Source organism: Choloepus didactylus, chromosome 7 (assembly GCF_015220235.1).
Source record: "Choloepus didactylus isolate mChoDid1 chromosome 7, mChoDid1.pri, whole genome shotgun sequence".
Taxonomy (NCBI): domain Eukaryota; kingdom Metazoa; phylum Chordata; class Mammalia; order Pilosa; family Megalonychidae; genus Choloepus; species Choloepus didactylus.
Genome location: NC_051313.1, coordinates 146638607 through 146666549, shown reverse-complemented (window position 1 = coordinate 146666549; position 27943 = coordinate 146638607). Strand labels below are relative to the sequence as shown.

The 27943-nt window shown below is 43.0% G+C and overlaps 2 protein-coding genes across 9 annotated transcripts in view; one reads left to right on the top strand and one right to left on the bottom strand.

The window, feature by feature from the left end:
• Window positions 1-74: 74 nt before the first annotated feature.
• On the bottom strand, window positions 75-27826 carry LOC119540076 (homeobox protein unc-4 homolog). Of its 5 annotated transcripts, none has more exons than XR_005218026.1 (3): window positions 27688-27826; window positions 24609-24731; window positions 75-628 (listed from the first exon to the last, which is right to left on the bottom strand). XR_005218026.1 is itself a non-coding variant. In XM_037844091.1 (3 exons), the coding sequence occupies exons 2-3, from the start codon at window positions 24659-24661 to the stop codon at window positions 23490-23492; spliced, it is 324 nt and encodes a 107-aa protein (XP_037700019.1). In that variant the 5' UTR covers window positions 24662-24731; window positions 27688-27826; the 3' UTR covers window positions 23312-23489. The 5 variants fall into 5 exon arrangements, 1 of the variants encoding a protein (XP_037700019.1); XM_037844091.1 differs by lacking the exon at window positions 75-628 and adding an exon at window positions 23312-23760; XR_005218028.1 differs by lacking the exons at window positions 24609-24731; window positions 27688-27826 and adding an exon at window positions 22401-23317.
• RREB1 (ras responsive element binding protein 1) overlaps window positions 22584-27943 on the top strand; it is a 143040-nt gene continuing 137680 nt past the window's right edge. For 3 of the 4 annotated variants that reach the window (XM_037844089.1, XM_037844085.1, XM_037844090.1), the window contains exon 1: window positions 22584-22885. The gene's annotated coding sequence lies outside the window, so the exon portion shown is untranslated. Of the gene's footprint in view, window positions 22886-23038; window positions 23536-27943 lie in introns of those variants that run through there. The other variant, XM_037844086.1, reaches the window with a different exon arrangement.

Genomic DNA, 27943 nt, shown 5'->3' with positions numbered 1-27943 from the left:
TTCACTCTGTGTCAAATGGTGTGATGAAGGCTTGTGTGTGTAATTTAATTTGTATAGCAATCCTAAGAAGTATATAACATTGCATTCCTTTAATAGGTGAAGAAATCGAAACTCGCAGAGGTTAAATAATTTGTCTAAGATGGCAGCTAATAAGAAGTGGAACCAGGATTTGGGCATTTTGGTGGCATCTTTGCTTTAGGTAGTCTTTATATTTTAGGGAAACGTCCCCAGATCCATTTTAGAGCAGGGTCAGGCCATGCTGTATGCTCGTCTCCTGCCAGTGTATGTTTTGGACCACGTTCTCTCACAGGTGCGGAGAACAATGGTGAAGAAATCTTCGAATCCACCTTGGGAAGAGCAGCCAGTTGAAGCTAACTGACGTTACCTACAAAGGAGTTGCCAAAACTAAAGGCACAGACAGGTGCAGTTGTGAACACTGAGGGATCTTGACTAATCAGGAGAGTCCATCCCAGGATCACTGACAGGGAGAGATTCCCCGAAAATAACGACAGCAAGATCTGTTGCCTTGTTGCATCTTTCCACCACAACTAGTTAAGATTTCAGATCACTTCTTTCTTCATCAAGGCAAGCGATTGCTACCTGTCTCGTAGAGGTGGCCTTTCTGGACCTGTAGATATAAGAAAATAAGGAAATAAGAAGCTGGAAATAAGTCTCTTCTAAATAGAGAGCACACACACATTCACATCCGCAAATCATCTTCATTTCAGGAGGGAATAAGGGCTTCTGCTTGCCAGATTTGTGCATAACATACTGACTAGTATTATTCTACCATCTGAAGCACTCATTATAAGCATAGCAGATGAAGCCAAAGAGCTAGCCGGCAATGGTAGATTATGCAGAAGGAATAACCATTTATCACATTTCTCTGATTAAAAAATTCAGCTTTACCAGTTTTCTCTGGATGGCTTCTCCTGGTGAAAAAGTACTTAATAAACTTAGCCTGCCAAGCAAGCTGTCTTACTGTAAATGCAGTGTTTCATCTTCTCATGTTCCTTTCCTTTCCTCTGGCTTCTCTTCATAGCCTGTATATAGTCACAGCAACCTCAGCTGCAAAACTCTTGCCCAACTTATCAACCTCTCCTTAACCTTTGTCCTGTTAGCTTGGCGAAGATTTGACCCATTAGTGGGACAGGCAGAAAAACAATACCTCCCATGTTCCAGAACCAGTTTTATTTTCTCCCCCTCTCATCCCACAGTTCTTCTTACCACTAGTAACTCATTCATCCCCACCTTAAGAACAGAACCTTTTTTTTCCCCTCCACCTTTCTCAAATCTGGTGTCTTGGTTTGCTTTTAGGGAATGGGGGCATAGCAGTTACAGTTAGGCATTTAGCAGTTTCAGCCAGCAAGGCGTACTGGTGAATTTAGTCCCCTTTCGCCATCTCAGAAAATCTGCTGTCAGCTTCTCCCTTCCAGGATTTTGGCAGCCCATGGACTTCACTTGGTGTGATTTCTGGACTTTGGTAAAAAGTGCCGTTGTCAGTTCACTGTCTACATCAGTGGGGTAAAGAGCGGGACTTTGGAGTGAAACTTACCCCGGGACCATGGGCGATTTACTTAACCTCTTGCGATAGTTAAGTTCACGTGTCACCTTGTCTAGATGATGGTGTCCAGTTGTTTTGGTCAAGCAGGCACTGGCCTGATTGTTACTGTGAGGGCTTTTCGTGGATTTAAATCTTTAATCAGTGGATCATGTCTCTGGCTGAGTCCCTCTGCTATCAATAAAGGAGATTGCCTTCAGCAATGAGAGGCGTCTCAATCCATCAGTCGAAGGCCTTAAAAGGAGAACTTACGAGTTCAGCAGTCAGAAAGAAGAATTCCTATCTCTATTCCAGCCAGCTTCTCCTGGGGAATTCACTGAAAACTTCACGGGAGTTCCTAACTTGTGGCCTATGGAATTCGTACTTACATGAGCCAATTCCCATAATAAATCTCATAATATTTACATATAGGTATCTCCTGTCAGTTCTGTTTCTCTGGAGAACCCTGACTAATATACCTCTCTAACCCTCTGTTCCATAAAATGGGGATCATACTATCTGCCCCGAGGTGTAGTTGCAAGGATTAAATGAGATGACGTAGGCAAACCACTTGACTCACAATTGAGCCTGGGCTCAATAAATGTTCACTTTTTTTTTTTATCCAACCTCACGATGCAGGTCTGTTCACAGTGCAATTTTTCATTGCTCCAAAATTCACCGCAATTAGTATTAGGAAAGCTGAAGGAAACTGTCTCCCTGGGAGTATCCTTAGCTGCTTGGAAAAATGGAAGGGAAACGGAACAGAGAGGAACTGAAAGTATGGCTCAGACAACTCGAGGGGTCTTGAGGGTTCCTGGAGAGAAAGAATGGAGGCAGATGGAAAGCACCCAGACTTACACAAGCCCCAGGCAGGCTGTCTGGGTGTGTGTGCCACCCTGGTTTGTTGGTCTCCTTCCCCTGACTTATTTTACTTCTGAACTGGCTACCAACAAAGCCTGGAACGGGAGAGCTTGGGGGGGTCTCTGAACCTGTAATTCTGCCGTGATTCCTGATATCAAGGTGGACCCTGATGAAGCCAGCACAGAGCAGGAGGGCCTCGTGAAGCTGCTTTCTGACGGACGTTCACACCAAGCGAATGCTTTCCAATTTCAGATAACAAAAAGACTGCGCAGCTCTGGGAGTCAGGAAGCCTGAATTCAAGTCCCAGCTTTGCCACTTTGAATAGCTTTGGGCCTTGGGGAAGCCACATCAGCTCTCTGAATCCCAGTTTCCTCATCTGAAAACACAAGCATTAGACTCTCTGGACCCTGAGATCTGGTTTTTACGTTTATGTGTTTGACGACATCTTTCTGGGACTTCTTCCTCAGAGCTGGCACCCTTAGTGACTGGCACCTGAGGAGTCCCTGATTACCGGCACCTCTCAAACATGGGTCCATTTTTTGGGCTCCATGTAGAGGAGTTTTTGGCGCCTTGTGACACACACCAGAGGCTGAGGTCATGCTGACAACTCACTACATCTCCCAGCATGCCTTGCAGCCCAGGTGTTCCCTGGGACCCCAGCTTTTCTCAGCTGCCACCCCGAGTGTAGTTCTTTTTTACTGCACAATTTGAGAACTTGAAACTCATCATCAATGAGTCTTTCGCTTTCGGTGTGCTCTTCCTGAATGAGTCTTATTTTTCTAGCATTGCTTTCCGCTCTCAAGTGCCACATCAATCAGAATGTGTGTGTAAAAAAAAAAAAAAAGCTTTTTTTCAACATCTCTTTCCCTATTAATCAAGACTACTCCAGTTTAAACTAAGTGCCTTATACAGAACTCACTTAGAGGACTAGAGCTCTTCATTAGAAAGTGAAAGTAGCTGATAATCCTTTTTATTTGTGACAAAACTGGCAAGTCATTTAGATCTTTTTCCCTGTGCTAACTTAGGAAAAATAAGCAAAGGTACCTTAATTTTCTTTTTCTTTTTCTTTTTCCTTTTCTCTCCTTTTGCCCAGTATAAAGATGTCATAGAGGCTTTTATGTTCCACACTCCTGCTAAACTTTTTAGGTAGGAGAAATAATTAGCTTTGCCCTTGAGAGGAGGGTAGTCACAGAGTCCGTGCCTGAGCTATTCTCTTGCAAATCCCCGTGGGCACTGAATAATAAAGTCTTTCTGGCTTCCAGTCTGCAACTCTCCTCGCTTTCTTTTTGAACCAGTCAGTTGCTCTTTTTTCTGCCCAGCTCTCGCGCTGAAAAATCCAGTAGGTGGCCAAAGAGTCTTTACAAGACGAAAGGCAGCTTCGGAGAGTGATTTGACCAGGTTTTAAAGAAGAAAAGTGTGCTTGGATCTTTGTACAGCAAACAATGCTGGTGGATTTGAATAGCGCTTTAGGACCCCAACTCAGGGACAGGTGACTTATTTAGACAAGTTACAAACGGACATTTTGGACTAGAGCTAAGTTAAGTCCTCAAAATAACCCCCGATGGTAGAGCTCAGACTGCTGAAGCAAGCACACAGAGCAGATCTCTCAGCGGGGTCTCCTTTTAGCCTCCAGTTTGTGAAAGGCTAAGTGCCATCCTTCTTCTCTTCTGGAACGTAAGGAACACCGTCAGTCCCCTCCGAGCCAACCTCAGGAGTTCCACAGGTGGAGAACTTTGCCCTTTGTAAATGACTTTTGTAAAAAAGTCTAAATTGAGGAGATGGTGATAAGGAACTTGCTGGGCATTGTTTCATGAGTCCAACAGCATTCAGTTCTTGGCGGTATCCCACGTTCTTCTTTGATTTGAGTCCTGAGAAGCCCAAGAAGCCAGTATGACCCCGATCTCAAATAGTCTCTAGAACTGGCTACAGCTCAGAGTACATTACCATTTACCCAACCAAAGGTGTGTGTTGCCTGCAGTCTGCATCTGTGAATAAAATATTCACTGAACCTGCCTGGTGCTTCCAACACTGAAACGGCATTGGTCTTTTTAATGTTGCTGGTTTGGGGGTCTTCCCACTGTGTGGATGTGTGATGGAATAAGGAATGGGAAGAGGGATCCCTGACTTTTATTGTGGCCTGGAGTCCGGAGAGCTAAGGACTGGCTCTGGTTTGCTTGAGCTAAGCTGTTAGGCTCTTTTGGGTAACAGCAGAAGCATGTGGTCAGGATTTGTTCTTAGCTCCATCCTGGAGAAATGGGGTTGTAGCAGCTTGGGGTTGGGATCCCTTAAGGCAGATCCTTTTCCTGAGTACATGGGCAGGAGCAGAGGCACTTAATTTTGACAAGTCCCGCTGGGGGCTGTGTTTTCGTCGGGAGGCTCACTCACTAACAACACATTTTTTACTTTTACAAGTGATTTCCTAGTCCCCCCACTCCAGGAGAAAATTTTAATATTTGAACTGCTTTAAAAACAAAAACAAAAGCAAAAACAAAAACAAAAACAAAAAACACTTATTGCCACAAAAGCATTACTTTGCCAAGATACAGAAATACAAGACCTATTTATTGCATTTTTATGTTTTAAGTGGAATGATTGCTTTTTAGATGATTTTTGAAAGTTGTGGCTCCAACCCCAGATTTCTGGTCTTATAAAATTCACTGGAATTCTGTAAAACAAGGAGATAATATCTACAGTTCAATATGGGTAAGAATAAGACTAACTAAATTAGTAAGACATTAAAATAATGCAATTACATAAAATTTGGAAAATAGAAAAAATATAACTCATTCTTATCACTCTGACATTATTTATCATTTCAGTAAATTTCTATTCAGTCCTCTTTTACGTTTTTAAAAAACATGACTATAATATATATTGTATATATTGTATATATTGTATATATATATTTATACAGTGTATATATATGTAAAGCATGCCTTGCATTTTAATATTATAACACAAGTATTTTTATGTTCTTCATATACATAATTTTAAATTGGTGTATAATATGTATCTAATGTTCTTGTGTCATATTAGTGCTCTTATGGATATGTTAATAAATCAGAGGCATTTCTACATATAGAATTTTTTCCCTAGAGGCTTAGAAGTCAAATCGCTAGGTCAGTGCTTAGGTAAATTATCAAGGCCCTTGATGTAATTTGCTGAACTGCTTTCAGTTCATTTGTGCCAGTTTGCAATGCCATTAGCAGCTCTGCCTTTTGCCAGTTGCACAACCTTTAGTAAACTACAGTTCAGTGTTTGACATATAGGAGGATTCAATAAATGATAACTATTATTATTAGATTTCCTTTTAATATATTTTTCCATTAATTTCTTTGGATTTTCTACTTACACAATAATATCATCTGTATTTAATGATCATGTTAACTTGTACTTTCCAATATTTAAAATACTGTATCTGTTTCATGTCTTCTTGCATTGGCCAGAAAAACTTTACAGAACAACAGTAAATAATGGTGTTAATTTCTTGCAGAGGATTTTTATTCTTATTTTTAAAAGAATGCCTCTAGCTTTTCACTATTAAGTATAATGTTGGCTGTAGTTTGAAATAGATCCTCTTTATATGTTAGAGAAGGATATTTCAGTTCTTAATTTTTAAGTGTTTTAAAATTAGAAATCAGTTATCTTGGAAGATTATACAATTTTAACAACTTTATTTATAAATTACAGTATTAATGTTATCAAAGAAGAAAGATAGATACTAAATTAAAGATCAGTCCTGTTTTGAATATACAGGTTATTATTTCCTTTAAAAGTACTTGTCTCTGAGGTCTTTATAACCCTCGTATGGATTTGAATACTGAAAGGCAATTAAGTTAATTTGCTTGAAGGTGGTGGAGTGGGGGGATATTCTTCTCAGTGGCCTGACCACCAGTTTCTTGATATTATAAAAATCTGTACATTATATGTTACCACAATAAATTTAAAAAAAAAAATCTGTACATTGCTTTTATATGTTGTTTAGTTCTCACAGGTGTGTTTTTTTAGTCTTCAACTCTTACTTTGAATTACCATGTCTACCAAAACTTAGAATATTTAAATTTTAAGTAGAATCCATATTTAAATTATAAAATTTTAAATTAGGCTGGTTCAAGTTTATTGATATTTTAATAACAATTGTTTTCCTGATACAAAAGTAACATTCATTTAGAAAACGTGGAAAGTGTGGACAAGCACAATAAAGAAAATTAAAAATAGCATCTACAGTTTCGTAACATCCTTTTTCACTTACTATCTTTTGAGCATCTTCCTATTTTAAATAGCCTTACACCTCATGAATGTTAACTGAAGCAGGGTATTCTATCATGTGGATACATTGCCATTTATGTATCAAACTCATTTAGGTAGATATTTATCCTGGTTGCAGTTTTTCATGATAGCAAATAATCCAGTGACAAGCATCCTTATACAAATATCCTTGTATGTATCTCCTTAGATAGATCTCCTAGAATTTTTTTCCACTTTTTAGAAGTGGAATGGCTGACTGAAAGAGGTACTCATTTTTAAGGATACAGTCCTTAAAATTCCAAATTTCTCTTCAGGATAGTTCAAAACAGTTTCATCCCCACAATAATTATATCAATTTTTTTCAGCTTTGCCAAAACTAGATGTTAAAATTTTAACTTTTTTTTTTCTTTTTTTTCCAAATTTGAAGGAGAAAACATCCTCTGGCATGCTTTAATTTACATTTCTTTTGTTACTACTGAGGTTGAACATTGAAAAATGTGTTTATTGGCTATTTATATGTCTTCTTTTGTGACTTGGTTGTTTCTGTCCTTTGCCCATTTTGCAACTGAGATGTTCTTTTTCATATTGCTTTATGAGAATCAGCAGCGCATAATAATTAAAGGTAAAAGCATGAAACACAGAAAGATCTGGATTCAAATCTTTGTTCTGCTACGATTAGCCATGAGACCTTGGGCATGTTACTTCTTAGCCACTCAGTGCCTTTAAAAAAGCGGAGCCAATAGTACAGGCACAGTTCGGAGATACTGCGTATTCTGTTCCAGACAATTGCTATGAAGTGAGTATCACAAGAAAGCAAGTAACACTAATTTTTTGGTTTCCCAGTGCATATAAAAGTTATGTTTACACTATACTGTAGTCTACTAAATGTGCAATAGCATTATTTCTAAATATGACAGTATTTATACCTTAATTAAAATTTGACTCACACAGAATTTGTGAGCACGTGCCATTGGAAAAATGGCAGACTTGCTCGATGCAGGGTTGCCCTAAACCTTCAATTGGTAAAAAATGCAGTATTTGTGAAGCACAATAATGTTAAGTGCATTAAAATGAAATATGCCCGTATCTCTCTTATAGGATCATGATGTGAGATTGTGTGCAAAGTGCTTAGAATGCCTTACACACAGTAAGGGCTTGATAAATTGTAGCTTGTATTTACTGAGGCTCTTAAAGATGTCTGCTTGTAAATTGCTTTTTTCCTAATTTGTAACTGAATTTCCTTTTAATTTAGTCTGTTTTTTTTGCTGTTGTTGATAATGTATTTATATTTTAAAATTGTTGTGTAAATGAAATACACACTTTTTCCTTTATGATTTATTCCTTTTCTTTAAAAAATAAATAAATAAAAATCTTTCATAGGGGCCCCAAATAGCCAAAACCTATCTTGAAAAAGAATGAAGTTGGAGGAGTCACATATCCCTATTTTAAAACTTATTACAAAGGTACAGTAATCAAAACAGCATGGTACTGGCACAAGGACATACATATAGACCAATGGAATCGAACTGAGAGTTCAGAAATAAGCCCTCACTTCTATGGTCAATTGGTTTTTGATAAGGCTGCTAAGTCCATTCAATTGGGAAAGAATAGTCTCTTCAACAAATGGTGCTGGACAAACCACAAAAGGATGAAAGTGGACCCCTACACATACCATATACAAAAATCAATTTAAAATGGATCAGAGACCTAAATATAAGAGCCAGAACTATAAAGCAACTAGAAGAAAATGTAAGGAAGCATCTTCAGGCCTTTGTGCCAAGCAGTAGTTTCTGAGACTTTACACTCAAAGCATAAGCAACAAAAGAAAAAAATAGATAAAAGGGACCTCCTCAAAATTAAAAACTTTGTTCCTCAAAGGGCTTTATCATGAAAGTGCAAAGGCAGCCTACTCAATGGGAGAAAATATTTGGAAACCACATATCCAAAAAGGGTTTAATTTCCAGAAAATATAAAGAAATCCTACAACTCAACAACAAAAAGACAAACAACCCAGTTGAAAAATGGGCAAAAGACTCGAATAGACTTTTCTCCAAAGAAGATATACAAATAGCTAAAAAGCACATGAAAAGATGTTCCACATCATAAGCCTTTAGGGAAATGCAAATCAAAACCACAATGAGATAGCATTTTACATCCATTAGAATGGCTGCTATTAAGAAAAAAGCAGAAAATTAAAAGTGTTGGAGAAGATGTGGAGAAATAGGAACACTCAGTCATTGTTGGTGGGAATGTAATGTGGTGCAGCCACTGTGGAAGACAGTTTTGCAGTTCTTCAAAAAGTTAAGTATAGAGTTACCATATGACCTGGCAATCCCACTACTGGGTATATATCCAAAAGAATTGAAAGTGGGGACTTGAATAGATATTTGCACACTGATGTTCATAATGTCATTATTCACAATTGCCAAGAGACAGAAGCAACCCAAGGATCCATCAACAGATGAAGGATAAACAAAATGTGGTAAACAAAAGGAATAAAGTTCTGATACATGCAACACCATGGACGAAACTTGAAGACTTCAGTTTGACTGAAATAAGCCAGACACAAAGGGACAAATATTGTATGATCTCACTGATATGAAAAAATTAGAATAAGCTAGAAAGCAGAATATTTTATATTCAGAATATGTATATTCAGAAACAGAACCATATATTCAGAAACCAGAATATAGTTTACCAGGGGCCAGGGTAGTGGTAAGGAATGGGGAGTTAATGTTTGACTGTTATGGCGTTTCTGTTTGGAGTGATGGCAAAGTGTTGGTAATGGATGGTGGTGATGGTAGCACAACATTGTGAATGTAATTAAGAGCACTGAATTATATACTTGAATGTGGTTAATAGGGGAAATTTTAGGTTTTATATATGATACTAAAATAAAAATTAAAAAAAAAAACAGGACTGTACAGCACAAACAGGGAACCCTAATGTAAACTAGGGACTATATTTAATAGCCCAATTATAATATTTGTTCATCAGTTGGAACAAAGGTTACACACTGATGCAAACTGATAATAATAGGAGAACATCTATGGGAACTCTGTATTTTCTGCATGATTTTTCTGTAAACCTGTAACTTCTCATGACCAACAAATGACCACCCACGCCTCAAAGATCAGATCAATATTTACCTACTTTCCTTCTGATTTTTTTGTCATTTCATATTTTACATTTAATTCTTTAATCCATTTGGAATGTGTTTTCATATTGTGTGTAAAGATGTGAAGTTGGTATTTGGTGTGAATTTTTTTCTTCTCAAATTGTGCCAACTACATTGACTAATCTATCCTTTCTTCCCACTGATTGAAATGCCATCTTGATCACATACCAGATACTTCTGGGTTTTCTGATTGTTTCCACGGATCAATCTATTATTGCATGGGCACTATGTCATAGTATATACATAGCACGGTTCTGTGATTTTAATCATTCTAGCTTGATTGCATTTTAGATATTTGGAAGCACTCGTTCTCTGCCCCACCCCCAACCTCCACTTTTTTCAAAACTGTGTGTGTTCCTGCTTCAGCGACAGCCTGATCAAGACTTAAAGTTTTTATATTTTTATACCATGCAGTAGAAAGAACAGGAGACTTAGATTCGAATCCCAGTTCCACCACTTACTGACTTGGCCTATTACTTACTCTCTGTGAGCCTCAGGTTCTTTATGGGAATAATCATATGCAAGTCAGCACTTATTCCAAATCTATCTGAAATAATGGGACCAACTTGACCAATCAAGAGTCATTTTGCTCAGCCTGTACCTTTCTATCAAATAAGTCATTGTTTGAATGACTGCAGAAATTTTATAACTTAGTATTTATTTGGGTTATAACTATTTTATCTTGTCTGTTGTCACTGTAATTTAATTTTAATAATATTAAGAAAAATGACAAGCAACTTTTCTTTATAAGCACCCAATATACATACACACACATATAGAAACCCAGCTATATAAACATACTCACAAATTAACAATTATCTTCTTGCAATTATGAAATAATCACCTTGATGTTGCACTGTTCTGTTCAAACGAAAAAAGACTGTGAAGGGATTTTATGTAACCTTTACACTTTTCTTGGATTGAGATGTGCGGTGCCGCAAAAATGTAAATATTAAGTACCTAATTTTTAAATGTCTGAAAAAGCTATAGTTTATTGAGCACCCATCATGGGCCAGATGCCTCTTTCGAGGGCTTTATGCATGTAATCTCCTTCAACCCTGATGACAACAACACAGCTGGTTGTTATGTCTGTTTCACAGGTGAAGGAACTGAAGTTCCCAGGAGTTACACATCTGGAACTACAACCCAGAGGGGATACAGGTAAAACAGCTGGGACTGGAACCCAGCTCTGACTTCCCAGCTGATGCTCTTTCCACTGTAATCTATTGCTTCCAAGTATATTTCAGGAGACAGCTGCATGTTTTCACATCTGAATTACCTATATTGTCTATCAGATTCTCTAGATATTGCTTTCAAATAGCTTTGAGTTTGATTGAGACGTTTGTGACATTAAAGATAGTCACATCAGGTAATTGGTTTCAGTGAAACTATTTAATTTCCCACTTAAAACAAAATGATTGCATGTTTATTGTGGAAAAATTAGGAAATAGAGGAGAGCAGAAAGGAGAAGGATAAAATCCCTTATAATCCTGCTATCTGTAAATAACCACTGTTTAACATTTTGGTGTCCATTCTTTCTTCTCATAGTTGTATGTGAGCGTAACTTGTTGTTTTGTTTGCAAAAATGGGATTCTGTATTTGTAGCCAGTGTTTTTTTCATTTAACAACATATCATGACCTTTTTAAATGAAATTATGTATTCTCTGGGATCATTTTCATAGGTGTAAAGTATTCATTTTATAGTTGTATGTTAGTTTGAGTAGCTAATTTCAGATTCTTGAATAGTTAGGTTGCTTCCAACTGGCTTTACTTTTTGGATTATCACAAATTATTTATCTTCATTTTACCAGAATATCATCTGATACTAACTTGCTCTTTTAAAGGTCTTCTCATTCTAGCACATCTCCGGTGAATACGTAAGAGTTTGCATCCCAAATCCTTGCTTGCTGTTCTGATGAGGTTGTTGTAGACTTTTCTTTCTGGTTGTGTTAGTCTTTCTAGAATACTCCCTACACTTGGGAAGATAAGCTTTAGGCTTTGGGGGCATACGCTGGCTTTATTTATAAAGGGTCAACTGAGGACACAACGTGTAGTATAGCTTTTAAAGTTTTCATGATATTTGTTGTTGAATACATACAAAATCACTAGCCTATAAGATATATTAAGGCAGAGATTTCATGTGCTTCATTCATTGTTGCTTATTGAACTTGGAACCTCATCAGTGCCTCTCAGTTACTGGTTGAATGAATGAATAACTGAATGTCAAGTTTCTTTACTAACATGAAGCCTTTATTTTTAGTTTGTGCCATTCTTTATACTTTATAATACCTTATTTTATGAGCATACATCCCATTAGTTACCACTGGACCCTGCAGTGTGCCTGTGATAAAACATGCATAATTTTCTTATGGAAGTTAGAGGCAGTGTGGATAAAATCATCCAATACCTTCAATTTTCAATGAAGTGAAATGACACATAAGTATAAGATATGACTCTATTTCTTGCCGAGGGAGAATTTTCTGTCCAGGAAGATATACATATTGTTATTTTCAGTGTTTGCAAATAGAGTTTTTCATGCTCTCTAGTTGCATGATTTACTGCACTACTTCGGCACTTCCTCGAGTTGAAGTCTCTAGTCTAATCCTTTGACTTGGCAACCTGGGGACCGGTTCGGTGGGAAAGATGAACCAGTGTCCATTCAGGGTGGGAATGCTAGAGTACCACCAGTGGTCCCCTTGTACGAGCCCTGTTTGGATAGCTCGCTGAAGCTGCATAAATTTTAATTTGGGTCTGTGCATTTCTCAACTGACTACATAAAGGCCCACATGCATACTACTGACTCAAGAACTACTTATTTCATTTATTCGTGCCCTGGTTCATGAATGAGGGGCCCCATCCTACAAAGAAACAAATTCTGAATTATAAGTACAAGTCTTTTAGGCAAAGGAATAATCTTTACCCAAAGAGAATTGAGCAATTTTTTTCCTAATTTCTGAGGTCTTATGTGAAGGCAATAGGGGGAATTATGGGATGTTTCAATATCCCCTGAAGTTGCTCAATTTTAAGATTCTAGTAAGCAATAAACTTGTGTTATAGAGGGAAAGTTGGCACAGCAGGGTTATTTAGCCATCCCCTAATTATTCTGAATATGTGTATCTAGGAAACACTTCATAGTTTCAAAGTATGTTAACAATTTATCAATCTAAAATGCAACTGAGAATAAGGATATAAGCAAAAGAGACTTCTGAGCAATAAAAGGATATGTTGGTTATTGTTTAAATGAGTTCACTTTCTTGGTAATATCTGTATCATTATATATGAGTATTTGGAATACAGCCTATGTATCACATACATATCACCAGGTACATTTTTAAAAAGCTAAACACCTATAAAAAAAACAGAATCATAAAAAATTTAAAAAAAATTTAAAAAAAGGATATGTTGGTACCAACACTTGTTTTAGATATATTTCTAATAATCTTGGTAGCCCATTTCCTAATGATTGTAGATTAAAATGATCAATTTCTAATTCAGGATAGAGAAAAGGAGGTTGCTATTGGGAGGTACACCGAGTACTGAGTTCAGAAAGATGATAAGGGTCAGACAGATAGTGAGGACGGAGAAATAGCAAAAAAGCAGACACAAAAATTCAAATTGGAAATGACTGTGGAGCCATATGGCATGCCAGCAAAATAGTTCTCACCTCATGGAGGAATAGTTTCTTGGGGATGTGACTATCTTATGGCCCAGTATATAATTTGTTTATAAAAAGTTATCATTTTAGGACAATCCAGTATAATATTTGAAGTTTGTGACTATATCATTTTGTTTATATATTGTTTCTGATTTTTAGAAAAGAGAGAAAAAGTGAGACATTTTAGAAAAAAAAAGTCTATCGATATGGTTAACATTTGAAGGGCAAAACCCTCAACTGCAAGAAATAATACACTCAAATTATCTGGATAGCTGAGGGAATAATGTATTTGGAATATATGGTGATTTGGAGCTGTGTATACCCCAGAAAAACATATTCTTAAGCTTAACCCATTCCTGTGGGTGTGAACCCATTATAAGTAGGTCATTTTGATGAGGTTACTTTAGTTAAGGTGTAGCCCACCTCATCAGGATGGGTCTTAATCCCATTACTGGAGTCCCTTATAAGTGGAATGAAATTCAGGCAGAGAGAGAGAAAGTCACAGGAGGCAAGAAGCTAAAATTCAAGGAAACCTGGAAGAGAAGGTAGAGGCTGGGAGAGGCAGCCATGTGCCTTGCCATGTGACAAAGAGCCCAGAACCAAGGATTGCCAGCAGCCAGCCCCAGAATGCCACAGTCTTTGGGTAGAAAGCATTGCCTCGATAATACCCTGATTTGGACTTTCTCTTAGCCGTAAAACCTAATAGATTCCCATTGTTTAAGCCAACCCATTGCATGGTATTCGCTTGAGCAGCCAAGGAGAACTAAAGCAGAATAGTAGAGCTTGTATGAAGGTGTTCTAGGTAGCCCATCCCTATGGCTTTGTCTGCTTGTGTGGGTGGGAGAGTTTAGTTGGCTGCCTTCATACGGGAATTTTGAAATTCCAAATGACATTTCACAACCTGCCTCCTAGCCTTCTGGTATATTTGCTGCCTCTGGACCAACCCCTTCCTCCAGCCACTTTCCAGCTCATTCCTGCCCTCTCCTCCACACGTAGTCCACCTCTGCACGCTTTTCAAAATATAATTTCCAAGAACTGGCAATATGCCAGACCCCATGCTAGGCAAGGCAGACCCCTACTTTCAAAAGATGTCTCATCTAGTGCACCTCTTCCACTGGGGCTGGGGAACCCCTCATTCCAAGAAACTATTCTCAGCCTTCTCCAGAGCAATTCCTAAAGACCAGTTCTCCCAGGGCTCGGGTGAGGACGTGGTGTTGGTGAGCTTGTTCTCCACGCCCACCATCCACCATCCTCTTCGTCTTTCCTCCTCTGAAGTCAGTTCATGCCTGTCTCTCCCACCTGTACCCCAGTAATCTACTCATCTCTAGGACACACTTCTGATGCGCCCCATTCACATCTGTTTTAGTTTGCTACGGCTGCTATGACAAATACTGCAGACTGGTTTGGCTTACACGACAGGAATTTACTGGCTCACAGTTTGGAGGCTAGAAGTCCGACATCGAGTTATCAGCAGACCATGTTTTTCCTGAAGTCTGTAGTGTTCTGATGGTGGCTCAATGGCAACACAAAACTCAATCTCTGCCCCTGTCACATGGTGGCCTCTTTCTGACTTCTCCCCTGGCTTCCACTGACTGATGCATCCCAAGTTCCTCTGCTTCAAAAGCCTCCAATCCTATGGATTAAGGCCCACCCTAATTCAGTTTGGCCTTTTCTAAATAGGATCTCTGAAGATCCTATTCACAAATGAGTCTGGACCCCCGGGACTGGGAGTGAAGTCTTTAACATGTCTTTTGTGGAGGACATGATTCAATCCACAAGGGCATTTTTCCTCTTGACTCTGTCCCCTCCTCATTTTCAGGGACAGGACCATTCATGCTAACGACCCATCTCCCGTCCTTGCTGCAGAGTTGTCTCCATTTCCTCAAACCAGCAATTAGGACTTCGGCTCCATTCTCAGGCATCATTTAGTTCTGTAACTCCTCTGAGGTGTCCATCCCTGTGATTCCCAAGGTTAGCCTCCCCTTTCCTTCCCTCCCGCCTTGTCTCACCCTCCCAGCCACTGAAGGGCTTTCCTTCATCATCGTCACGTCCTCTGAACTCTCTGCATTCTTGCAGACTTGGCCCCTTCCCATGTATCCCCTTCTTCCTGTTCGGACCTGGGCAGTTATTCCAGGCATACACCCCAGATGACGTCTTACCCCTGGGCCCCATTGCTCTCTGCCTGCCTGGCTAATTTAAATTTTCAGCTGTCAGTAATCCTCCCAAATGTTTTCTCTCCTCTGTGGTTCCATGGCATTTGAAAGAAGTGAAAATGGAGCTGGATCTTTCTACAATCAATTCCTGGTATCTTTTCTCCTTAAGCCCCGTGCTGTCTACCCTTGCTCTCCTGCTTTACCATGTTCAAGGCCATCAGATACGAATTCCCGCAACTTGCCTTTTTCCCACTACTATTTCTCAGTATGGTCCTACTATTCTTTTTTCCTTCCCTCTCATCTTAGAATATGAATTATCCCTCTTTTTTTTCCAAGGCTGATCTCTCTATCTTTCTTCTCTGCCATAGACACACACACACACACACACACACACACACACACACACACACACACCTGACTTCAAAAGTTATATTCTCTTTCATGTATCTGCATTCTCTCCTTCTCTGGATCTACTATGTTTCTTTCCTGTTGACATAAATGGCCTGGATGGTTTCTCCATTCTAAAATCCCGTCCCTGGGCTCTGGTACTCCTGGAGATAAGTTTTGAGACATTCCAGGGTTTCTCAACCTCGGCACTATTGACATTTTGGGCTGGATAAGTCTTTGGTGCTGCCCTTGCATTGCAGGCTGTTTAGCAGCATCCCAGGCCTCGCCTCCTAGATGCCATTGGCATCCCTCCAACTTGAGGTCACCCAAAATGACTCCAGACACTGCCAAATGATCCCCGGGGCTCAGTATTGCCCACTTTTGGGAACCACTGGTGTAGAGGGTGAGAGTGTGGGTTTGCTTGGATATCTCTAAACTCACTGTATGAGGTATGTTGGAATCCATAAAATATCCAGCTACAGCTTCAGAATTTATTCTATATGCATGGAAAATAATACTTGGAGAACAGAAAGAGGTCTGTGCATGATGTTTATGTGAAGGACGGGGTGATTATAAACCAAATTAGCAATACTTAAAAATGTGCATCCACTTATCTTTTCAATTAAATCCTTGTTAAACAACTGCATGGCCAACAATGGCCCTTCTGCAAAATGCCAATCACGAGCATGGTATTTGGATTAGCAAGACGATCAAGTAGGCTTTTTTGTTTTTTGGTTGTTGTTGTTGCTGTTTTTTAGTAAACTGTTTAATTCTTAATTGGCTAACAAGGACCAAGACAACAATAAAAGAGGAGAGGCTCTGGGGTCAGATGGCTTGGATTGCTTCCTGGCTCTACCATTTACTAGTTGTGTGATGTTGGGCAATTGACTTAATCCTCTTGCTTCAGATTCCTCATCTGTAAAATGGGGACAATGATAGCATCTGTCTGATTGGAGTGTAGAGAGCATTAAATTCGATAGTACATTTAAGTCACTTAGAACAGGGCCCAGCATGTAGTAAGTTTCAGTAAATGTTAGCTGCTATGACTGTTGCTATTGGCGTGCTTTTCCTTTCTCTCCTTTTTTTTTTTTTAAACCACCTAACTTCTCAGTAGAGCATGACCTTCACTTCCTCTTCTTTTAGTCAGTCTTTAACCCCTTGCTCCCTGGCCCCTGCCTTCCAAATCAAATGATTTTCTCAGATCTCACTTGTTTCTCAGCCCCTTGATGTGATTTCTCTACATTTTAATACCATTGACCTCGTTCTTCCTCAGAAGCCCCCACTTTCTTGGCTGTTGCTTCTTTAGAAGAGAACGAAAGGAAGCACTTGTCACTTTCTAGTCCTCGTCCATTTCCCTGGGGTCAGCTGTATTCTGTCCATATTCTTTCTCCCTTAGGTATCTCCCTAGGCCTTTTTCTTGGGCCTGCCTCCACACATTGCTGCTTGAACCCGCTCCCCCACTAGGTCATGCCACTGGTGGATGGACTCCCCATCTTTCTTGTTAGACAAACCAGAAACCTGGGAGTCATCATTTTTTAGCCCTATGCCTTCTTCTCTCTTCCCCCACCATGAGCAAGCGAGTGGGTTCCATCCCTTTAACAGCTCTTACATCTACTTACCCTGTCCACCCCATAGTCTTTGCTTTAATCCATCCACAGGCATCTGTCACTCGGGTACTGCTGCAGTGGCTTCCCTTCCTTCATTGTCATGCCCCTAGAGTGGTGCTCCAGAGGGACTTTTCCCCTCTCTCCCCTATTCTATTGGTCAAATTCTATTGCTTCTCCATCCTAATTACATCTCAATCCTCCTCCTCTCCACTTCTACTGCCAGAGCCTTACTAGGTTCTTATTGTTTTATTAGATGAATGATTCTGTTAATGTCTAACTGGGCTTCTGCCTCAAATCTTGCCATCTTCTGGACTCTTCTCCACAGTACCCCAAAGCAGATTCTGTCTCCCCTTGTTCTTACACCCTTTCTGCACTTTGCTGTTCAAATAAAGCCCATGACAGCTGTGAGGTGCCCACTGTCCTTGGCCATCTGGGCCACCGGCTGATTCTCCAGCCCCATCTCTTGCTGCTTCCCCTCCTCCCTTCTCTGCTCCAGCCACACAAGGAGGTATTTGCAGTTCAGGAAACTGACCTTGTGGTTTTACGCCTCTGTGCCCTTGTGCTCTCTGCTCCCTCTGTCTGGAATGCCCTGCCCCCTCCTATCTGCCTGGGGAACACCTCACAGCTGGTGAGACTCAGCCACTTGAGCCAACTTACCCAAGCAGCCTTCTCCAACTTCCATATCCTTTCTTCCTGATTCTCTTCCCAGCACATAGCTGCCTCAAGCTCAAGGTCACCCACCTTGTCACCTTCTACCTTAAATGGAGCCCCCACCTCTTTCTCATTTTTGTCATTCTCTCTGCCACTGGAGTAAGACCCTCACATCCCCTTGGCCTCTGACTCCTTCACCTTCCACTCCCAGCCCCTGCCCCCAGTCAATGAGTTGCTGTTCATCAGTTCTTCCTCTGAAATGGTTTGTGGTCTTCTTTCTCATTCCCTCTGCCCCACCGTGATTCAGGCCCTCAGTACCTGATGGCTTTCCATGGCTGACATCCAAAATTCGTTGCAGCACAGTTTCGATTTCTCTACCCTTTAGTCTCAGTGCCTATATATTCCTATCTATGTTATAATCAGCCACTCCAGAATCCTTACTGATCTCTAAACAGGCCCCATAATTTTGTACAATCATGTCTTTGAGTCTGCTGTTTTTTATCCCAATCTCCATCTACTACAAATTTCAAATCATTCTCCATGGTTCAATTCAAATGCTTTCCCTCCCATGAAGCTTTCCCCGATTACTCTTTTTAGAAGTGACCTTTCTTCTCTAAACTCTGGAAATTTGCACCTATTTTATGATTCTCATTATATGTTGGTTTGTATTTCATGGTTCCTTCTAGATGCAGGGATTAAAATGTAAACTCCTTTAAGGCAGGGATTATACATATCCATTTCTCTACTACAGAAGCCAGCACAATTCTTTCTCTCTATTGGTTTTATTGGGATATAATTCATATGCCATATAATTCACCCATTTAAAGTGTACAATAGTGCATTGAGTCGTACAACCATCATCATGATAATTTTAGAATAGTTTTATCACCCCCTCAAAAAAACCCCATACACGTTACTAGGCAATCTCCATTTCCTCTCCAGCCCTCAGCCGCTGGCAACCATGAAATCTACTTTCTGTCTCTATAGATTTGCCTGTTCTGGAATTTCATATAAATGGAATCATACAGTCTGTGGTCTTTTCTGACTGCTTTATTTCATTTAGCACAATGTCTCCAAGATTCACCCATGTTGTAGCATGCATTAGAACCTCATTCCTTTTATGGCCAGATAATATTCTGTTGTATGAGTATGCCACATTTTGTTTACTCACTCATCAGTTGATGGACATTTATGTTGTTTCCACGTTGGGCTATTATGAAAAATGCTGCTGTGAACACTCGTGTACAAGTTTCAATATGGACATGTTTTCATTTCTCTTGGATATGTACCTGGGAGTGGAATTGCTAGGTCATTAAGGTAACTCTATGTTTAACATTTTGTGGAACTGCCAGACTTTTCCAAAGCACCTGCACCATTTCACATTCCCACTAGCAGCGTAAAAGGGTTCCAATTTCTCCACATCCTGATCAACACTATTATCTCTCTTTTGGTTAGAGCTATTCTACTAAGTGCAAAGTGGTATCTCATTGTAGTTTGGATAGCTTGACTTGTTTTCCCTATTAGTTGTATCATAAATACTTGTATATTTGAAACATAAACAAGGAATTCATTTGTTCAGGTTGTAAATTAGCTAGAATTATCTAATCCAAGTTTGTTAGAATCCAAGTCTGTTAATTAGCTAGAAATAAGGAAAACAGGGCCCAGTTTCACCAGAATCCAGTTTTTAAAAGTGGCTTTTAATAAAACTGTTTAATCTGTTTTTTGATGCCAATATTATCTAGATGGTATCATAAAGATGACTATTTCGCATGAAAACTTACATAGCTTTGCAGTTTGGGGTGTATTTTACAGTATAAGTGAAATGACAAGCAAAATTCCAACCTTGATATTGTTCTACTCAAAACCTATCACTGAATGGTGAGACTGGGAAAGACAGTTTTTTTAAAAAAATTATTTTTTAAATTAGAAAAGTTGTCAGTTTACAGAAAAATCATGCATTAAATACAGAGTTCCCATATACCACCCTAGTATTAACACCTTGCATTGGTGTCGTACGTTTGAAAGGCTAAGTCTTTTTTTTTTTTTTATTAAATTCAGTTTTATTGAAATACATTCACACACCATACAATCATCCATGGTATACAATCCACTGTCCACAGTATGATAACATAGTTATGCGTTCATCACCACAATCTATCTCTGAACATTTTCCTTACATCAGAAAGAACCAGAACAAGAATAAAAAATAAAAGTGAAAAAAGAACACCCACATCATCCCCCCATCCCACCCCATTTGTCCTTTAGTTTTTATCCCCATTCCTCCACTCATCCATACACTAGCTAAAGGGGGTGTGATCCACAAGGTCTTCACAATCACACTGTCACCCGAAAGGCTAACTCTTGAATCAGCAACAGGCCAATGAAATAAAGTAATATTTCCCACAGAGAGCTCCTGCTGCCCTCTTCGTGAAACACGTTATAGCTGGGAAGCACAAGACACCAATTTCTATGATGACTGTGTGTGAGCTGTTAACTCCCATTTAGAGAGCTGCCATATCCTCCAGGACAGAGCTGTCTTCAAAAAAACATTTGCTAATACATTTGGGCGCGGGCAGTAGGGGTGGGAGAGAGGCTTAGAAAAATGCAACTGCTAAAGTTTCTCTGGGTAGTGTTTTCCTCAGTAAACAGTAGTCCCTGGGAAACACAACAGGTTCTGAAAACTTAATTTTGACAACTCTGGAAGTCAGAGAAACAGCCAGCTGAATCAGTTCCCTCTTGGGCCATGGTTTAACTATCTCGAGTCAGAGGTAATGGTCCACCTGCTTTTGATTTGTTCTAGGGAGTTCTATCTTGGTCAAGAGCCATCCATTTAGCCCAGCCCTAGACAGACACTTATATATGCAGCCCTGAAAACCAGAGTTCAGTTGAAAGGGGTAAATTAAAGCCCAGAAACTTAGCTTACAACTTTGCATTAATACAAGTGGCCCCAGCTGGCATGGTGGAGGAAGGGTCAAAAGTCACAAAGAGAGTGGTGCCAGCCTTTCTGTAGGTATAACATCATCTTGCCTAACTAGTCTCAAAGGCCTAATTCTACAGTCGTATTCTCTGCAACTAGTTAAGAAAGTACATTTGCCTTTAGAATTTGGGGTGGGATGGTAGTGTTTATTTTCAACCACCACAATCATCCTTATCTTTTTAAGATGTTTCCAAAGACGCAGAACAGGCCCCTTTCAAAACCTCAGTAGGAAAAGCACTAATAGTTGGAAAGACGAACTCTCCTTTATGAAGGAAGCCAGCCGAGGCCTGGTTTCTCTGGGCTTTGTGATAACTTGGGCCACTGCAGCTGGGGTGAGTCGTGGTGGCAGAGCTATGGAGGTGGAACGCAGCACCGAGATGAAACGGGAGCCCTCTGAGAGAAAGAGATATTGCATGTAGCTTCCCTGGTGCCTTGGAGGGCGACGTGAATGACACAGCGTCTGCCCTCCATCGCGGGATAGGGACACAGTGGCTCCTAGACAGCTCGGGGCGCAGCAGCCCCGCTTAAGCATCGTCTGTGGGACGTGGGGATGGGGAGGGTAACAAAAAGTCGAGTGAACGCTTAATTTATTGGACGGAGAGCACGCAGCCGCCCCAGAGTGTGAAGGACCAGGCCCAAGGAGCTAAACGGCTCGGCGTTGGGGGCGGAGTAAAACGCCGGTTCTTTAATCTCCCGCCCCATCACCTCCTCGCCCCACCTGGATGCGGAGAGCAAGGACCGCGTGCAGAGCGCGGCGCTGGGCGGGGCGCACCCTCCCGGATGCCGCCGAGCCCGAGCTGGGCCGCCGGGAGGGGGCTGGTGGGGGAGGCCCTTCTGTCCCACGTCACCCCCTCCCGGCCTCCGAGGCGCCCCTCTCGCGCCTCTGGTGGCATCGCCGTCTCCCACCCTCCACCGTTAAAACAGTGAAACAAACCATGGAGTGAAGTGATGAAAAGCCGGGGGTGGGGAGTCGCCCCACAGGGAGGGGGCTGGAGAGGAGGGGGCGCGGTGGACGACGAAGGTGGCCGACTGGCGAGCGCCGGGCTGATTGCGATCGTGCCCAGCTGCGCCCGCGCGACCCTTCCCCTGGTGTGGCCGGCCCTCCCCGGCCCGGGGCGCCTCCCCCCAAGGAATGAGGCAAACCTGGGGCTGCGGGGGGCAGGGGGCTCCACTTCGGTCCATATGGGGATGGAAACCGCGGCCATCCGCTCCAACGTGGGCGGGGGCGACGTGGGGACCGGCGGGTACCGCGCGGCGCCCCCCCCGGCGGGAGCCGCCGCTCAGTAACACGTCCCCAGGAGACTCGCAGGAGCAACACGTGATGTGTCTACTTATCGGGGTGAGCGAGGGAGGGCGAGCGGCCGGGCGTGCGGGCGACGGAGAGGGCCGGGGGCGAGGCCGGCCGTGGACCACGGCTCGGGGCGCGGGGGCGCCAGCGCCTCGCCCACCTCCCTCGTTGTGGGAGAAGAGGAGGAGGGGAAGTGACTGCGGAGTTGATGAACTTTGCACATCCAGAAACGCCATTTTGATTCCTTTTCCGGAACAAGTTTGCATCTCTCCTCTCCTCCGCTCCGCAGCCCACCGGCCCTCGCTCCATCATGCCGCGGAGCTCAGCGCCTTGCCCCGCCGTAAGTCCGCGCGCGGGGTTTCGTTCGCTGGAGTGGGGTGCAAGGGAGGCGTCCGGGTCCGAGCGGGAGCACCCTGGTAGAGAACTTTTGGGATGGGCAGGGAGGGGGGTGGGCGTGGGCATCGGTAAAGTATGCTGTGCTTCTTAAACTCCGGCCTTTTCCTGGCGGAGAGGACCCGCGCGCGCTCCACGCTGCGGCGGTGCGCTCTCAGGGCCGTGGGCGGCGGGGATGAGCGGCGGCCCTCTCCCCGGGCGCCCGCGGGGCTGCTCCTCCTCCTCCCCTCCCCTTCCTCCGCTCCTTTCCCCTTCCCGAGCTGCTGACTCTACCAACCAGCTCCCGGCGAGCCGCCGGCGCTCGCCTGCCTGCAGGACCTGATGCGCATCCATATTAGAGCGTCCGCGCGCCGGCAGCTGGCCAGCCCCTTGCCGCCCCGGCCCGCTGCGGAGTTTATTTTTAACTCGCACCCGCCGGCACTCGGATGGTGCGCGCACCACCCGCCAGGGACATCTTCCCAAGCGCTGCTCTCCATCTTCCGCCTCTCTCCCCCAACATCCCTCCCCCCCCTCCTGTGGGAGGGGAAACTTTGCTCCTACATACTTTCGAGTCACTCTTCGGGCCGGGAGCGCGGAGATGACGGCGCCCGCCGCAAGGTATCCAGGCTGCTTGTCGGGGTGGTGGTGTTCGGCGGGGTGGTGGGGCCGGGGCGCGCCGGGGTCTGGGAGCATCCGCCCGCGGCTTTCGCCCGGACTTTGAGCCCTCCGCCCGCGGTGCCGGCCAGGGGTGGGTGGGGGTGGGGTGGGGTGCGCAGCCCCGCGCCCTCACCAGCTCGGGGCAGGCTGGCAGGCGGAGAAGTTTGGCCGTAGCCTCCGGGACGACTAGGGGGATGGAGAAAAGTTGCGGGGGCGGCCGGACCCCAGCGTATTGTTCGCCTTCCTTTCCGCCGCTGCTGTGTGTACGTGTTTTCGGTGGGAGCTTTTCGCTGTGTGCCGAGCCCGCATCGCAGGAGGGGGAGAGGGGGCGGGAGGGGGGACCCGCGGCGCCCCGGCCCCATCCTCGGCGCGGGGAGGAGGCCGCGAGCATCATAGGCACCAGGCTGCGGGAGCGCGCTCCCAAACTTTATGTCTGGCGCCCGCTGGACCAGTTTTTCGCGAGTTTGGGGGCTCCTCCTGCTCCTCCATCCCGGCCCGGGCGCTGAGCCCGGGGGTGGCGTGGGGGGGGGTGGATGGAAGCGACGGGGCCCGATGCAACCCCCCCCCCCCCCGCCACCCTGGGCCGCGTCTCCGCCGCGCCCCGCGCGCCCCCTCCCCGCTCGCGGTCTCTTAGGAAACTGCGACCTTAATGGTTGCTAAGGAGCAGGGAAGGTCCTTCCCGTCGCCGGCCCCCTGCCCGGACAGCGGCGTGTTTTCTGGATGGGACTGAAGGGTCGCGTCGAGGATGTGGTGACTCGGCTCCCGGGCGAGGCTGCGCGTGAGTACCGGGACCGCGGGCCGGGCCCACGTCTCCCCCGCACTACTTTGCTTTTTACGCGGGGTTGGGGCGGGAGGGCGGCCCCCAACCCCCGGGCTCGGGGCAGGGGACGGGGGTGCAGGGATCCCGCGGGGGGTGCGGCGCGTGCGTGTTCCGTCCCCCGACGCCGCGCTCGGCGGCGCATCCGTGATGGGTTCTAAAAGGGGAGGAAAGTGTTTCTCCTTGCTCAGCAGATTTGCCCTCCCTCGCTCCTTACTGGTTAGGAGATAGAACGTGAGCCCAGATCCGGACGAGCAGTTCACATTCCATTACGAAATTCTACACGGCTTCAGAGCAGCAGTAGCAGCACACATTCGGGCACTTTGGAGGGGTTTCTCTTCTTTTTTTGGAGGGTAGTGTTGGTGGAGAAAGAGAGAAGTGTGAATAAAAAATTATAAATTTTTAGGTATGCTGAAAAACCTGCTCGGGGATTTTCATCTGTAAGAAAGTGAACCCTCGTTTTTTTTGTTTTAGAGCTTGGATTTAAGTTTCGCCCTTTAGAAGCTAATGGAAATAAAGTTTGCCTCTTGGATAGGGATGCTGGAAATAGCGAGGTGTTTCTGCCTGGAAGAGGAGACTTGAAAGGATTTCTGCACAGGCTTGGTTTGCGAATATGCATCACCTTAGTTTTGAGATCTTTTTTTCTCCTTGAGATATGCAGTGGTCTGCATGAGCGCGAGTTTATTCCGACATACTAAGTGGAAGGGAGGGGAAAGGGAACTGCGAAGAAAAGAATGTTTTGCCCTCCCCCCCCTCCACCCGTGTGAAGCATCCTCTAGATTTGGTGCTTTTTCGAGTGCACAGGTATTTGACCCGGAAGTCTGAGTTAGAGGCCGAAGTCTTGGCTAAAATTTTTTTTTTTTTAATTTTGAGTTCTATGCTTTCTTTCAAGAGTCACACAGAACTTTTGAAGGAACGAGTTAGAGATGATTATTTAAATAATTTATGCAAAGCCTGGCCACTAATTTTAGGGTTTTTGTTTTTGTTTTTGTTTCTGTTTTTGTTTTAACCTTAGCCTTTTGGAAGGGAGCTTTCTGGGTACCGCTGATGGATCCTGCTTTGCCTGTGTTTTGAGCTTTGGTTACATTGATGAATTAAACATTTGAATGGCTTTAATCAAGTTTTAAATGTGTGAAAAAAATACACACACCCCCCTGTTTTTTTAAACAAAAGAATGGCAGAGAGCCCTTTGATTTAGTTGTTTGTTTAGCTTGTGCTCCATGTTGGCTTGTTAACCAACTTGCACTCTTATTCTTCAAAATACTGCTAAACTGGTTGCAATTTAGGATGCTTTGTTTTTTTAAAGAGGATTTGCCAGAAGCGCAGTACTCTTAGGAAATGCTGCTAATATGGTATGCTGTTATAAGGTATATCATTCTCTGAGTTTTTCTAGGTGCCAATTTATTTCTCATCAGAAATTCAGCCCTTTGGCAGTCAAGTGTTTATGTGATGGGGAATGGGGTCTGATTCAGCTGGTACAGGTGGGGCATCCATTCTGAACTATTTACATCATCCAGTGAGTGATCTTTTGATGGGAAGGGTCTTTTGTTTTAGATTTCTTCCGGCAGACTCCTGAGATCTCATTGGCATCCAGCACAGGTACAGAATTTTGAAGGAGGAAAATAAACCTGACCTTATTAGTCTTGCATTTGAGCAACAGCTGTTTATTGGTGACCTGCTGTAGGCCAGGTACTAGCTAGCTGCTGTTAATGTGGTTTTCATTTTTCCTTCTCAGTTTTGAACTGCTGTGTTGGTAGACTTCCTAGGTCACTGTGAAAGGCTTTGCCTGCTATCATATGCTCACTTGTCAACATAATTTATTACCTTTCAGCTAAGGAAATGCTCCAGTTAGTGAACTTTAAAAAATCTACCCTTTTAGGGTTTTGTGTGACATAATATAAATTTAACTCCTACAAAATTTGGTTAAACATGCTCAAGAGAAACAGGCAGAAGTGAATCCTTTTGATGTTTCTATTCATTATCCTTTTGAAAAGTAGGTGGTGCTTAGAAGGTCATAGGATAAGGGTTGCTAAGCAGCTAAACAGAAGGATGCTAAAATTAACCAAAGCATTTTTGAAAGGAGTCCTTCCCTGTTTTACATTATTTACTAGTTTTAATTAATTTCTGGATCCTGTGTGACCATGGACCTAGGAAGGTAGGATGTTAGATTTGTTTTGCTTTCTTTTTTTGTTGTTGTTGTTACGTTTAAATAACCCCACTTTCTTTTGTGTCTTTAATTGAAGTTCATTGCTCTCTGACCAACCCTGTGGTGTCAAATAGCAGCTTGTCTATGCGGACTTCTTTACCAGTGTGTTCAGGTTAAAACTTCCCAAGGATATGTGTGTATAACATCACCTCATTCCAAGTATTAATAAGAGATTTTTGTTTGTTTTGGAAGTTGTTCATGATCTCTTAGGTTTACTGTTTTTTTGAACAGATTTGCATGCAGAAAATGGAAAGGTAATATAGTATCAATAGAAAGCATGCCTTGGGGTCTGTCCTGATAACATGACAACAGCTCTCTTCCCCCTTCACTGAGATTATCATTCACTTAGATTAAATCCTGATAGGGCGCCTCCTCTGTTTTACCCCACCTCTTCTCAGTTTATGCAGCCTAGTTCATAGATACCTTTTAAAAATTAATTATTTGAGGTTTAGAGTATCTTGGGAAGGACTGACCAAATGGTAGAAATTAAAAAAAAAAAAAATTGCGATTTGCATTATAATCCTGCTACAAGGATGTTTAAGGATCTTGAGGTTTTTCCCATGAGATAAAATGGTTGAAATGAAATCTAATTGAAGCCAAGATTGGAAGCCATCCTTCCTTGGTTTAAAAGGCCAAGCTTATACTCTTAAGTCAGAAGTTCCTCTGCCTCAAGGTTATTTGTGTACATCTGACCTACTGAACAGGTAAAAGTTGAGTAATATTTTTTTACATCCAAAAATAATGAAGAAATCGAATGGGTTCTTTTTTTTTCGGGGTGGGATGTGAGTTTTCCTTCTTTTTCTTTTAGTTTCTGTTTTTTAGACTTAGGAAAGTGATTTTTTTTTGGGGGGGGAGTTGTTTTTGTTTTTGTGTAGAAGTAGCCGCGGCCCTCTTGAAAAAGCAGGGGTCAGGTATGGCTTTCCACGTCCTGGGGGAGGAGCGCCAGGGCTCCGGTAAATCCCGGGTAAAGGGTGCACCGGGGGAAACACGGTGTGCTTTCTGAACTGCTTCCCTTATTTCCCATGTCCCCCGCTCCCACGGCAGGCGGGGCACAGCCAGGCGAAGCTGACGCTGCCGTTGCTTTGCTTACCGAGGCCGGCGGACCGGGAAGGTGGGGAGGGAGGGCGCCGGGCGGGTGTCCTTCTCGGTTAGCCTGGCGAAGAGAACACGTCCCCTCTCGGTTTCCTGGGGGCGTTAGGAAACCCTCTGTTGGCCCGCGCGTTTTAACGTCAGTTCGAAATGGGGCAGAGTCCGCGCTGGCAGTCCCCAAGACCAGGAAGGGGTGGGGTGGGGAGGGCTGCGGAAAGTCGCGCCTCCCTGCAGCTGGCGCGTCTCGTTTCTGATGC